Source organism: Vanellus vanellus (assembly GCF_965231255.1).
Source record: "Vanellus vanellus genome assembly, chromosome: 18".
Taxonomy (NCBI): Eukaryota; Metazoa; Chordata; class Aves; order Charadriiformes; family Charadriidae; genus Vanellus; species Vanellus vanellus.
In genome coordinates this window covers 13,226,035-13,241,703 of record NC_138923.1, presented here as the reverse complement: position 1 = coordinate 13,241,703, position 15,669 = coordinate 13,226,035, and the positions used below count along the sequence as shown (strand labels likewise).

The 15,669-nt window shown below is 38.4% G+C and overlaps 1 protein-coding gene across 1 annotated transcript; it reads right to left on the bottom strand.

Moving 5' to 3' along the window:
• Positions 1-3,199: 3,199 nt before the first annotated feature.
• Positions 3,200-15,669, bottom strand: ZBTB34 (zinc finger and BTB domain containing 34). The gene is made up of 2 exons (XM_082492785.1): positions 15,577-15,669; positions 3,200-5,316 (listed from the first exon to the last, which is right to left on the bottom strand). The coding sequence occupies exon 2, from the start codon at positions 5,292-5,294 to the stop codon at positions 3,795-3,797; it is 1,500 nt and encodes a 499-aa protein (XP_082348911.1). The 5' UTR covers positions 5,295-5,316; positions 15,577-15,669; the 3' UTR covers positions 3,200-3,794.

The following is a 15,669-nucleotide window of genomic DNA, read 5'->3' as shown; positions in this document are numbered from 1 at the left end:
GTAAAATTCCCTTGGAAAATAGATTAGGTGTTGCATATTTGAGTCCCTTTCAATGGTTTCACGTGAAACCTGTTTAGAAAAATGACAATAAGAGAATCACAGTAAACTAATACAAAAATTCAAATAAGATATATATATATATTTAAAGGTAAAGCTCATTCAATCTTTTCCCAGCCCTTGATTTTACTCCTGCTGTTCTTCCCATAATTCAGCCTAAACATATTAAGAGGCCTCATTGTTTTGTCTAAAAGTAAAGCAAAGGCTTCAGCATAAACCACGAAGTTATGCTTGGGAAGACTGCATTAAGAATTATCAATTTAGGCCTACAGTATATTCTGCTGAACAGTGAATTGACAGTATCCTTTATGCTATTGAAAGGTTTCACACTAAAAAAGCAGAGCCAATCTTGAGGCCTTATTGACCAAACTGAACTCTTAATATACTCTAAGTATTTACACAGCTATTTTCTACATGTATTTACAAGTTTAAAAGAAATAATATGGAAGATAACTGATTAAGAAAACTAAAATAACTGTTTTAAACCACAAACATTAGCAAAGGTATAAAATCCTTTATTTTCACAGTTTGTCATAATAGGTTAAACATCTAGAGGAAAGGACACTGTCACTGCTTTCACATTTGTCTATAATTAAAAAGGTAGATTAAGAAGAGACTCAATTATGAACCAGCCTATATAATTTCATGATTTATTTTGCTGTCAAATATTTCTTCACATATTTTATTGACTTCTGCATTTATTGTAAATGAAATGTGTAACAGCTCTGTGCTAACTTAAAACTGTACAGACACAAGACACCGTACAGTACTTCCATAATTCGCTTAAAATAACACAGCATACTCTGTTTTGGTGGACTTGTGAAATGAACTTCAATCAGATAATGCTTCGCGTTTCATGACAATGCTAATCCTGGCATACCGTTATGTGACAAGGCACAATTTAATTGCTGTTGCCAGGTTTGAAGTTCGTTTTCTACCAGAGTCACACACTTGGTCAGTGTAAATGTAATGCTCGACGATGTTCTATGCTCACCTACGTATGCATCCTTTGAAGCACTGCTGAACTTTACAGTACTGTGTTATGGCTTGATAATTATTAACACTGCTCGCAGTGGGAAGGGTAATGGCCTATCACGTGAATAGGAGCAAGTAGAACTTGCAAAATGCTGACTCGTGATTTTGTAGAAAAAGCGATCATTTCCTGCCCCTTAACAGTCCCGTTGCAATGTTTTGAACCTGAACCTGTACAATCAAAGTGATGTTGGTTTTTTGTTTGCTTTTGTCAGAGACAATTTTGGATAAGTCACTCTTTGGTAAACTCAAACCATTTTAACACATTTACGAATACAAAGAACTAGATTTAAATAACAGTAAGATTGTGACACAGAGAAATTCAAGAAATATAAAATTAGTACCCATATCCTGCTATCCTCAACTCATACTTCCATGGAAAAAGTCACACCAAAGGCACCACAGCACAGCTCCAAGATAAAGGGTTAAGAATAACTGTACATTTCTTGGATTTTGCATGTCCCAATGTCCCAACCTTAATTTATCAAAACACTTTTTTTTTTTTTTTTTGCATTTAGTTACTTAAAACAAACATTTAGGAAAAAAACAGTATCAGAAACACCAACGTGTTTTTCAGTGGGTAAACATATAGACTACCTTCCCTAGACACAGACATATACTTTCCCTTACTGGAAACAAAAGTTCTACTGTTGCTTCAAGGAGAGAAACGTCTCCCCACCCTCTGCCTCTTCTCTTTATTTATTAAATTTTAGGACAAAGAGGCAAATTACATACTCAATTTAATGGAAACTGCTCCAACGGAGCAGGCGGAGTTTATACTGTAAATCTGTATTTAGTGAAATTAATTCTTATTGCAGACTGTCACAACATTAAGAGCTAGTGTGTTTAATAGAGCTAGTGCTCAAATATGCCCCATCTTCACAGGAGCCAAAAAAGCTTTACAAGATAGCAAACCTACCTTTTTGCTTTCCCGTAATTTAGGAATGAGCTTTTATTTTCTAAATTTCAGGGGTTAAACAGCATGTTCACGAATGTATTTTCAATATTTGCTTAACAAACATAAGGCCCAATTATATAAAACCTGTATTTTAATCAAGCACATGATTCATTTAATTCTGTTCATCAGGTAGAATTTTACACAGTAGTGTCTGCCAGTTCATGCTTTTGAGGTCTCTTAAGCCATTTTTTTTTTTGTTGTTGCGGTTTCTTTGTTTGGGGTGGGGTTTTTTGTTTGTTTGTTTTTGTTTTATTTTGTTGGTTTTCTTTTTTTTTTCTTTTGCTTAACTGTTACCATTAGGTTTCACATTTTATATATTATACTGACCTAAATGAGGAAGTTAGCACCATATTAAACAGAACATTTGGTGAAACAAAAAGATTTAGAGTATTTTTAAAGTTGTTGGTAGTTCCTTTATGCAGAAAACAACCACTGAAAATAGTAGGGAAGCCATAGCAACTCTGTAATACTCACACATGAAATAACAGACATATTGCTCGAAATTCCCACAGAGTATTTGTTTTTATACAAAAAAAAGTACAAATTCCAAGTGCTGACATATCACTTGGAGCTTTAAGTAGGAAGTCAATGTGCACCTGAAAACAGCTCTCTGTGAAGAGACCTATTAAAACACTGCTTGGAAATACTGTAGTTTAAACTACATCATCTCTCTCAGGTTTGAACCAACCATGAAGAGTGAAGAAAAATTTAATTACCTGGTATGGTTCTACAGTACGAAATGAAGGTAGATTCTGAGGCCAGTAAAAACACATTTAAAACCACAATGCTACTTTTAGGTTTGCCTTTTTTTTTTTTTTTTTAATATATATAGATATATCTATCTCTATATATATAAAAAGGTCAGCACCACAGGTTGTCCAGCTTGCATTCTAGACAACTAACAAAACCCCTCAACAATTTAACCATAATATAATAGATTTATGGCATTTGGTTTACATATGTTATAAAGCAAAGCTATTAAAACAAGGTAGTTCACTTTGCTCACTTTTGCACACAAAGTAATAGTTTAATAAAATGAAAACCAAACAACATTCTTTTAAAACCAAAACCATCCTCCCAAAGTCTGAAGTCCTAGATCCTAAACAGAGAGGAGACCTAGCAGTTGGAAGTCGTACATAGTATAAACCTTGACATACTTTTTACATTCACCTCAACCAGAATAGGAAAAGTGAAAGCATTTTATATATATAAAGCAAATTTATATATATAATCAGACTAACTACCAAAACCAGTTAGTAAAAGCAAACAGATTTCATCGTGACACACGGAAGGAATCAAAGCTCTAATATTCTCTCTCCCCACTGCTGTGTAACTCATTACCAGCAACAGGATTTAGGAAATAAAATAAGGGAGATTACAGATTCTTGGTGTATCCCCCAGAGCTGCCAATCTTACCCTAATATCTTTCTCCACTGGAATTGGTGTCTTGCCAGATCAACCAATAGGGACACTTTAGCAGCTAGACTCTTCCTATCCCTTCCCCAGCACACTGTCTTTTATATTTTGAGCATCTTCAAAAGTAAAAGCAAAACCAAACAACCCAGCCTCCTTCAAAAACAAAGAATACTTATGTAGTGTTCTCCAGAAACCATTCCAAACTGACTTCCAGAAGGTCAGGAAAATTAAAAGGCTGTTATACTTGTACTGAAGATTACTAAAAGAATAACAGATTTAAAAAAATACACCAGCAATGTGCTTGTTTGTGTTGCACTTAGAATGTAATATTTTAATCAGATGTGTTAGACATTGCATGAATTTCCATACTGGAATCCATAGCTTCAGAAGCTGAAGCATCATTATCTCCTTTCTGTTCCACAAAAGCTTCTGTTCTGTCTGGAGACTCTACCCTGTTTCTTACTTCTGTTACCCCAGGGTGATTTTTTCGCAAATGCTGGTTTAGTGTACCCTGGAAAGGAAAACATTTTCCACAGATCTCACAGCGAAAGGGCTTGTCATCTGTGTGACCACGAATGTGATACTCAAGTTGGTCCTTGCGGGTATATTTCTTCCCACAAAACTTGCACACGAAAGGAGTTATTCCCATGTGCAATCGCATGTGTCGATCAAGGCTCCCTTTCTGGTTGAAAGACTTTCCACAGTAAATACAAATTAGCCTCTCATTGTACGGATACCAATGACCTCTTGTATTTCTTTCCCGTGGACTGTTTTCATATCCTGGGTTACTCACCAAGGATTCACTGTCAGCCCCTTGCACCAAGCCCTGAACATCACTATGCAAGTGACCAGTGGATACCCGTTTTTGGCGTGCACGACCACCTCTGAAACAGCTCAGCATTGACCTTGAAGGACTCGTATTGCTCAGGCTTCCAAAGGTTTCAGACACACCTGTAGCCTGGGATGAGGCATGGGTAAACGAATAAACATGTTGTAAGACAGACCCATAGGAACCAACATTTACTGCCACCACTTGCTCTCCATCCACCATTTCAGTATGATATCCATCATCACCAAGGGAAGAGCTATCAGAGCAGCTTGGCCTGTCAGACTTCTCCATTTTAACTTTCACCTCTGCAATCTGACTTTCCCTTACTATCAGATCTCCTTGCTCATGATCACCTTCAATCTGAATCTCATATTCAGAGATACTCCCACTGCTTCCTCGATCTGAATGCCCTTCTTCTTGCAGACGACTACGTAGGGTTTTGCCTGGAGTAGTTTCCATCCTAAGATCGCTGCCTGCTGTTGACTGTCGCACCTGAGAGCAATAGGGGGGAGATATCTCAAGAGGATTGGCAAAGTAGCTGCTGTCTTTAACTCCATTGCGATTTTCTGAATTTTCTTCAGCACCAACAGTGACAGAGTCAACATCACCAACACTGATCTTTGAATGAATACTCTCCAGTATCTGTGTGCATTTATCAATGACGCACTGCATCTGTAGAAAGCTAGCTGCAGTTAGAAAACTAACAACGTCCTTCAGCTGTAAGGACATCCTTCCAGTGTAACAAAAAGAAAGCAACTGTTCAAAAACATTGGGATTTTTAATAACTGATATTGATAAGCCACTCATGGTGCTTAATGCTGAATGGTCACGGAAATACGGAGAACTGGCAGCTAAGACAGCTTTATGGGCTCGAAATGGCTGACCCTGAATATGCACAATTATGTCACATAGCTTTCCTTGCAAGCGGAGTTCGTTTAACTGGCTCAGAACAGTGTTGCTGTACTCGGGCACATCAAACTGAATGAAACTGCTGCTGTCCATTTCTACTGATGTAAAGAGTAATCTGAAAGAAAAATGAGAAGATTTACAACTGAGAATGAATACAGAGTTTTCCATTTCAAAAATGAATGCTTGAACATATTGAAGTTAAATCACCTAACTGATCGGCTTAAGGTGCATTACAATAAAACAGCTGGTATAAATACTTAATACAAAAAGTAGAGCCTTAATCTACCCATTTCTTGTATTTCTATAATTTGAATTATCCCTCTGCAACATTCACAATGCGATTGCTCATAATACATTACAGGCTCCCTGGGACAGTCTATGTCCTAGAAGGAACTTCGCAATTTCACTCCCTGGTAAGAAGTGCAGAACACCACCCCCACCCTCCCAAAAGAATATTCATTTTATAGTCACTAGGCAAGTTAAAAACTTCAGAACCTTTAGTAGGTCTCCAAGCCAGATACTACATTGATATTTGCAGGGAACTGCACTGTTAAATTGCCCAAGAATGATTTCTGGAAGATACTTCATAAAGTTTGAAAACCCTGCTAAAGAAAAGCCACAGGCGCATATGTGTGTGTGCATACACACACACACAAATATTTTAAAAAAACCATTCCATATGTCAAATTTATTTCAGAGGAGATGAATATACTACACCAGTGACACTTCTGTTTAAACATTTACCTCCATAGAAAATAATCTCAATAATTATTTAAAAAAAGTAAGAATCAACCTTTCAATATTCACATCACAAACCAATGAAATCCTAGTGAAAGGAAACATTTAAGTGTGGACTCAATTCTAAACTATTTACCCAGTGTGTCAGAGGTTCCCAGATAATAATGAATTTGTGTCAATATGCGAGGCAGCATTTGAAGGAAAAGTGTTTGAGCCACCCATGGACCTTCAATTTTTTAAAATTTCTTTTTGTGATTTTAATTAAAAAGCAAAACAAAACAAACACACACCATGATATGAACTTTTAAGCTCATCTGACACAGCAGTGATTTCCTAGCTAGAATGACTTCACATTTAAATTCTAACCTAACTCAAAATCCACGGGTACTCAAACTTGCCCAACACACTGGGAAATGATATTCCAAGAGGCTTTAGAGAAATGTATACATTTCAAAACAAAATTTAAAGAAAAGCACTTTTTCATAGAGTATTACCATAAAAGCACACACACACTTGTCCCCTTGAGAGTGTTTATCTGTAGCAGACATCGCCTTACACTTCCAAGATTGGGCCCCTAATAAAGTGCCCATGAATCTTCAGACTTTTATTGCTATTCTTGTTCTTATTAATGCTGAAGTCTAAACACATAATATTGCCACCATACCTGCTTTTCCAATTGAACAAACAGATCTCAACATCATCCATTGACTTCTGATGCAGGAAGCATGTCCAATGTATCACAACATACTAGTGGATTTTTTTTTTTATTTATGTCTTATGTTACATGCTGTAATGGGACATATGAACAATTTAAATCAAATTATGAAAATTTAGGCACTCCAAAAACAAAATCAACAGGTAGGAATATGATAAAAACCCTACAAGGAAGAACTGGAGCTATATCAGCTGTCACTTAAAACTAACATTCATAATCTTCACAAACGGAAGTTCTTTTCAGCAGAGAAAAAAGACAGCCAGCTTCCTGACTTGACTAAAATTACGTCTGATTTAGAAAACTGTCAAAAACTCACAGAGCATTCAAAATCAGGTTATCAGAGTTGCTCAACATGTTCTGTAAGTTACTAATGCGTCATAGACTAAAACGGGTAAACCAGATTTCATTTGAGTTTTTACAGTTGCTATGTAAAAGCAGGGGAAAAGACGTTTTCTATGCTCTTACATCTGATGAGGGAAATAAGGGCTAAATGGTGGTTAACAGAAGTTATATGATCGCAGTTATCTACACAAAGATAGCTTTGGCGGGATAGTTCTTTTATTCAACGAACAAAGCTACAAAATGACTCAGATCTTGTGAGCTTATGCAAGTCAGATGTAGGTCAGAAATCAAACACTACAACACACAAATAAAACCCAGTCTAACAGTGGAGTAGCTAAATGGCAAGATTAACCTTGTTATTCTGAGCACCCCTGCATGTTGTGCACTGAAGCACTGTTCAAGTCCCTAGCAGATGCACCCACTCCGCTGGGAAGACAGAAGTCTCAGCAGTTAGGATGCGTGTTTGTCAACTTCCCTCTCATTTGACAGGGCAGCAGGCTTCCTGACAAGCCCAACATAGGTCACTACCTTTATTTTGTGGGGTTTATGAACTATGCACAGATGCAACATCAGGACATTTCCGATTAAGCTGCTCTTTGCTAAGTGGGGGAAGAGACATGAATTGACAAGTTGCCTAGGTTGAGGACTGTGTACAAACTACAAGACCAGTCCCCAGCAGCAATAATTTGCCATTCCTGCATCACTTCGGATCCTCGAGCTAAGGAACCATATCTTGGTCGAGCCTCACTCAAATCCCACCAGACATTACTCCTTTTTTTGTGTTTAGAACATATAGAAAGTTTGCCATATATAGAAAGTGGCCCCTACCCTAAGGGCTCTTACTTAGCAAAATGGAGAACAATTTAGTCCTAGACAAAATATTAAAATACACACTGTCACCACTAGCACTAGTCCAGACAGAAGGAATGAATTAAGGATAAGCACCTGAGTAGAAAGAAGATGGAGATTTTATTCCTTACCATGGAGAAAAAAAAATATGTTCTTTTGATCATGGCATCTTAGCATCTCTAGATGAATTCACACTCCCTAGGACATGGCTACACATTGAAAATCGACCGTGAACACATACCATGAGAACCAGGAAGAGAGGGACACCAAGAAGAAAGAGATCCTCAGTGATCCTTGCACATCACAACTCTGTTAGAACACCTAATTATCTCCATAGGCATATACATATATCTCTATCTATAAGCAATTTTACATCCTTGTTCTCAGAGTTCTTTAATCTTTCTTTTGGGAAACAAAGAAGCTAATTGTCCTTAAAATGTTAGGAGTAAACAGCACAAATCCTGGTAGTGAGTGGAGTGGATGGTGGAGTTAAAGGTCTGCAAGTCTGGCTGTCAGTGTAGCAGATAAGCAGTGAAAAGCAGAAATAGGGAACAAGGGAATATACAGTACACAAAACACAGTCCAAAAAGCAGTAGACAATGAGTTTCTATACCCATCTGCTCTTAAAAAAGAAAGTGAACAAGCTACAGCACGCACTTGTTGTGACTACTTTTCCACCTTAGTTTCTTCCTTTGAAGACACATGCTTCCTGTGATCTTGAAAATATCTGTGGAAAGCTGGGGTTAAATAACAAGAATTTTGAACAGCAGCAGCACTTGACAGAAGGAAACCCTTCTTTCGCTTTCAGCCAAACTGAAATCTCCAGTTGAAGAGGTCCTGGAACTGATGAGGTTGCCAATAAACACCACATTCAGGAGTAGGCAGGACTGTAGCAGGAACAGCACTGAGACTGAAGTAATTTTGCTGGGGTTAGTGCTAGTGCACCCCGGCTTTCTTCCATTGATTTGGGAAAGCAAGACCCGAGGAAAAATCTGGGCCTTACACACATCAGGAAAGCAGGCACCGCTAGCAACGCTTTATTGATAAATAATGGTTAGAAGAAGAACAAACTTCACATAAATCCCCAATGTCACTATCTAGAAAATAAAAGTAATCTTTAGATTATATTCCCATACACAAGAAAGTTTTATTTTATTTGTATACAGAATGAAGTTAGCAGTTCCATAATCAAATTCCAGTAGTTAACCAAAATATTGTTCAGCAGGGTACCATAGTAATACTCAATTATTCATCAATGCTGGCAGGCCAGTAGCTCTCTCAAGACAATATGACTTATGGTTGAAGTATTCTTGAAACAAGTCCTGGAAGATCACTACAGTTCAAAAAGGTTAATAAGAAACCCCCAATTTTATAACAGCTTCCTCCAAGTTGAAATGCCTCCCTAACCTCTTCTCTTGTGGGGTGAGGCAAGTAGCATTAAACTGAAGCAGAAAGGTACTCTAAAATGCAAGTTAATTTTGAATGCATCCACTGTACGCTCTAAAGAAAAAAATTATCTCCAGATAATTGACCAGACAGTCATAAGGAAGCTTTGCTTCCCAAAGCAATTAGAATGTAACTACTTTAATTCACATAATAATTCCTTATAGAATTAGGAGAGGTGAAGAAAAAAAATTTAATGTGTCCAGTACCTTCCATGATATTTCAGCACACACAGAGGTAACCTGTGTTCTTTAGGTCCAAGACCACTCTATAGTTCAGAATTAAGACAATTTTACTTGTATTATACAAACTCAAGCATTTGGGGGGTAGTGAGAACTAAGACAACTCATAACAATGCTAGGTATTCTCACTGTTAAAAAGTAATGCATTTTGTCTTGCTTTAGCTTCCACCCCTGCCTGTGGGATAGAGTCATGTTAGGTTAAAGTCCTGAAAAATTTAAGTCCACCTCTGGGCACCTGTCTGTGAACAGGTGTTCTCTTAACCTTCCTGCATAAGTAGATCAAAGTGTTTAAAGGTTTCCATAGACACTATGCACCCAAGAAATTGGCTGAAGCCTCTCTAGTTTTAAAGCACAGGCCAGAACTGGACACTAAGTTCACTGAGTCTTAGCAGCACTCTGTGTTGAGCCTCCTGCCTATTTCTGTAGGAGATGATCCAGTCACACTCAAAAGAATCGTATCAATTCTCTTTGCATCTGCATTACATTTATTCATCAGGGTCTTATACAGCAAACGTAGGCCATAGCATGAATTTACTAGCAGTGGATCGCTGCCCTGTCTTCAAACAAAAGTGTTCATTGAAGTAACCTGTGAACATGAGAGTGATATGCATTTAACATTTCTCATTAGATTTCAAAAGAAACTTACTTTAAAAATTGTATTCTATGAAAGCTCTTATTTTACTTAAACAAACAAGAATAGATGGTGACAAAACACATTCGGTATTTAATTTTACTGACATCATACAGTAGCAGCAGGGAAGCATCATATAACTACAACACGAAGCTCTGCGTCTGCCAACGTCGTATTAGTTTCTGCTTCTAAGTCTGCACCTGTTTAATTTCATTCACTCACTGATGTATGATTCGTCGTTCTCATAGACAGGTGAATGATACAAATTATGCTCATTTTAACTCATACAAAGGTGTGAGAAAAGATCCCTTGCATTTTCTTTAGTTAGCTCAGCAACATGGGTTCCTTGGGAAAAAAACACACATTACAAATCATTACTGTTGTAGCATGTGTCTGAAAACAGAAATACACAGAAAAGTTAGGAGGATCATAATGAAAATTAAGACTAAAACAAAAAAAGTGCTCCGTGACATCACAGATGGATACTCCATACATTACCACTCAGGATACAGAGAAAAAGCAAGAAAAAACCCCAAGTATTCATATAAATCAGTGTGCCGCTCCCTTGCCTTTGCTAGGATTTGGTATTTACTACACCGTCTGTGAGAACCTCAGACATAATTGCAAAAACATATCATCATTCAGGAGAATTTTAACTTAGGAACGTAACCCTATAAGCTGTGATCATGGAAGTTTTAAGGCAAAAATCTTCATCACTCTCACTTCTTTCAGTTTGCATTTGCCTTAGTCCTCAGATTACAGCAGCCACAATAATTAACGCTAGCTGTACCGAAGGAAAGCTGCTATCAGCTATGTCACAGCCTAGGGGCATTTCTAAGACAGTCCTCTTTAAATAATCTTTGAAAACAAGGAAGAAACTGATCATATAATCTTTCAACAGCTTATACCTCTCATAACAGTAATGTATTATACTCTCTTTTAAAAGCCAACATATAGTGCCCTAGGAGAGCCTTATGTAGCATGACACACTGCACTGCTGCTTCCCTGAAAATCTGCCCCCTCAAGTATGGTAAACTTCCCCACAGCTAGAAAACAGATTTTAATATCACAGTCATTAAAAAAAAAAGGAAGAAAAAAATCTACTCTCCCAACAATTGAGATAATTTTGTGCAGAACTACAACACACTTATAATAATATAAGCAGTACTATGTAAATACATAGCATTGGTTTTAGCTTCAATTCTTCTTAAATTTGAGCAGCCATTTTCTTAAGAACTCTCCACCCTTTAAAGATCATGAAGGACACTAAATTATTTTGTATTTATCTCAAGTGAGATAATCAGGTACTACTGTATTTTACAGAATTAAAAATCAATGGCATGAAAGGTTTTTCCAGAATACACACAATAAATAATACAAATAGAGCCTTGTGTATTTTCAGCTCACCCACGCAGTCTATTTTGTGGTCTATACGACAGACTGACAGAGACATCCTCCTGGTGACAGAAAATATACCTAATGACACACTTCTCCATGTAATTTATGCACTAAAATCATAGACATACAGATACATATATATTTATAAATTTAAAACAACTCCTTTAAACCAGAGAAAGGATGATTGGGGGAATGTTTCCACTTGATACTTTAGGAAACACTTGGAGCTTAATGGAAGGGATATATAAAATAAGTCTTTGTGTACTAACTAGATTTTTCTAAAATTGAATGCACTACATAGAACTAACATTTAAAAGCTCTTTAACCTAACATTTATCAAACAAATCATAGCACTACAGTAAGAAAAAAATTGTTGAAAACTTTAGTCTTTCTGAATTTGGTCTCCTACATGTTATCTTGTAGCAGTAATTCACGGGCACATGACTGTTAACTAACCCCAAAGAAATTAATGACACAAAGCAACAGGCTTTAAGATTGGTCAAGCAAATACTTACAATTTTACCACCACATAAAGTGATAGTTTCACGCATTTTCTTTCAAAGCTTCCCTTGAATGGAACACTAACCAAGTATGGACTTGCTGCTCAAGTATTTGTCATGTCAAACAAGATAATTTCCTAAATCACTCTTATTTATACTCTTCTTTTGTGAGCTCTTGGTTTCCAGAGAATTACAAAGCTGAATTCTAGCAGCATTATTGTCCATAGAAGAATAAATCAAGCAACAATCTTTGCTTAGGTTGATTTGTATTCTTTGTTTTTAAACTCACTCAAATGTATTTAAACTTAGACACACTGGTGATACAACTAGAGAGGTTGCTGCATATAAACATGAAATGTTGGTATCTCAGAATAAATAAATGACTGTCATGGACTCAGATGGAAGTTTAACAAAGAGTTGATATGCAGACTCTAAGAGATGCTACAGCACAACAGAAAATTCTGTTAATATTTCTGTTGCAGCATGAAGTTTTGCTTTGTTTGCAGCTTCTCCAAAAGGATAAAATGCACTATATTTATGGCATGTTTTATACCTACAGTGATCTCAAAACACCTTCCAGCTCAGTTCAACACACCATTCTGTTAGATTTGCCTCTAACAGGCAAACAGAACTGCCAGTATGATTAAAAACAGATAGCACAAGCCTATGTTTGCATATAAACTCACTGCCCATACTTTTGTTGAGCTCAGTACCATTTTTTGACAGTCTACAGTATAGACAATATATCCCTGATTCCAAAGCCACCCAAAAAATCCCCAAATGAGAACTAGGCTACCTTTCTAGTAGTCTAATAAGAGTAATGCAAAAGTTATGGAGCCAACCACATGTCTCAAAAATAAATGGTTTTGGAAGCAATTAGTTCCTTTCTTAACAAAACAGTATTTCAAATCCTCATTCCTCCAAAGGTTAACCACTCACAAATCACTCTATGGATTTAACTCACAAGGTGTGTTAAGTTTTGGGAAAGTTTGAACTATGCTAAAACCCCTGTTCATTGGAATCAAAGGAAATACAGACAGTTTGGCCAAAACTTGAAATAGTGTATCATCTGTAGTAAAGCATACAATAAAAGGTGCATATCACTTATTATTCATTTTAAAACAGCTTTGAAAATGAGTCTGCTTCACTTCTATCTTAGACTGATATACAGAGTCTGTTATTGTAGTGGAGACTACACAACAATTTAAAACTTCATTACATTATGTGATAAAAATGCAGGAACCCCCCAGTTTTCCCAGAAAGTGAAGCCAGTTAGTACAGGCAGAAATGCAGTTTCTAGAAAACTTGGCTCTTGCTCACTTTCATCAGTAGATATCAGAACACTACAGTGAAAGTCAATGTCATTATTCCTCCTCTGCAGACAGAGAGGCAACCCTCTACTCAAAGTACTAAATATCCAGAGTGAAATCGAGAGTAAAACTCTCGTCTGCCAGGCAAGCACTGCTAAAGTGTTGCAGAACACAATCCCATTGTTTGCATAGGTGAGCGATACATTAAACCCCTACACTTTTTGCAGAAAATTTTTTAATAATTCAGATATTTGTCTAACAAAAATTGAAAAGGATTTATTTTTACCTCACCAATGATCACAACATGATGAATAGAAAACCACTTGAAGGATTGGATGATTTTAACATCAAAATTAAAAACAATTAATTTTAATTTATATGTATGTATATATATACACACACGCTAATATCAGTAACAACAAACCTATTCTCAATGCTTAGTATGGTGCAGCAAGGAAATTATTTGAGCTGCATATTTAGCATTTCATAGAAAAAAACCCAGAGGCCTCTGTTTTGAGCAAATAGCCAAAGAAAGCAGTTGTGAAACTGAAGTCCAAGGGCCACCTTTGTCCCTTATTCTCAGATTGTCTTCCTCACAATTGCTTGCCTGTATGGAAGCGATTAAAAGAGTAAAAATAAAACAAATATCGATGCATAAACAAAGTTCCACCCAACATTTAGAAACCTGAATACAAATAATCTCTAAATTTTGGCTCTATAAGTCAAGTTGCTACAAAAGCAGTTACATGTACGTATCTATTTCTGAATACAGAAAAAAAAGTTACTAGAAGGTAAACTGGAAATAGGCAAAATCAGCCAAAAGTATTATGTCAGATAAATAAAATAAAGGGGCATATTTATGATACATACACTTTAAACCAGCAAGATCTTACAAGTAATGATCACAAACTTTTAGTTTGTGCAAAAATTTCATAATATGCCCTGTATATAATCCTAAATATTTACTGTCCACATTTTCTGAATATCTGACAACTTTGAGATGTAGGCTTTCAGAAGCCACTGTCAGTATAAACAAACCCCAACTGATAGCATGAGACCTGCAATACACCCAAGCTTTGAGAAGCGGGGAGGGAGAAGAGGGGGAGAGGGCTTTTGTACCTTCTGCTACGACCATAATAAATGATTTGCTACCAAGGTAATACTTGGTTAGTATTATGCATTTTAATCCATCTACCTTTTCTTTTTTTTTTTTTTTAAACTTTAGTCACTCTTCATCAAACCGTAACTTTTTGGCTCCAATGTCTCTTCTAAGCAATGAAGTAGCTATATCCTCTAGGTATCAGCGACATTTTCTGCAGTAAAGTAGCTCTGAAGAACACATTTTCATAGCATTTTCCCAATCCATTACTTCTGGTAGACCGAATGTTTTGTAGCTCTCATTGGACAGGCAATGAAGGACAGGCACGTCCCGATTCCAGGTGTCGAGAATTCTGTGACATGCAACAACTGTAGTGCAGCTAAATTACACCACCTTTTCTTTCTGGTAACCAGGCTCTCCCATATCAACGTTTCGGAGGCTGTTCAAGCTTGTTCCAGATTCACTCTCAACTTTGGTTTATTACAGAATAAATCCAATTCTGTATGCTACGCACACCTGCAGGGATTTTCAAGGGGCTTCTCAATTACAGAGATTGGGGCTTGACTAGAACTTCCAGCTCCTCTAACGGCACAGCAGCTGCAGCGTCCAACAACTTCTGCAACGGCACCACCACGGGCACCGGTGTCCGCCCGCTCCAACCCGCCGTGCCGGGCTTTTTATCCCGCCTCAGGGTTAAGAGCAGACCCTGCACACTCACGCCCGCCCTCCCCACCGGCGAGCCAAAACTGCACCAGAGACACGGACTCGGGTCGCGCGGCGACAGCCCCTGGCGAGACGAGGCCGGAGCGGAGCGAGCCCAGCTGACAGGGCCGGTGGCGGCAGCACAGCCGCTGCCCCGCGGCCCTCCCGGCGCCCCCTCCCGCGGCAGCCGGGCGGTCGCCGATCCGAGGCCTCGCCTGCCGGCACAGGCCCGCGGCCAAACCCCGTGCGGCGTCCGGCCCGCCCGTCCCGCCGCCGCCGCCCGGGCGGGGCCTGTCAGGGCGCTCGGACCCCCCTCCCCAGAGAGCGGCCTCCGTCCCGCACGGGAGCGCCGCGCCGGCCCTGGGGCCAGCGCCCGCTGCGGCGCGCCGGCCCGCCCGCTGCTCACCTGGCGCTGTCAGGGTCTCTCACATGGCGGGTAACCGGCCCGGCCCGGCCCGTCTCCTGCCCGCTCCCACCGCCGCTTCCCGCCCGCTCCCGC

Coding starts and splice junctions, on each gene's coding strand:
- ZBTB34 (XM_082492785.1), bottom strand. CDS start 5,294: ATGGACAGCAGCAGTTTCATTCAGTTTGATGTGCCCGAGTACAGCAAC.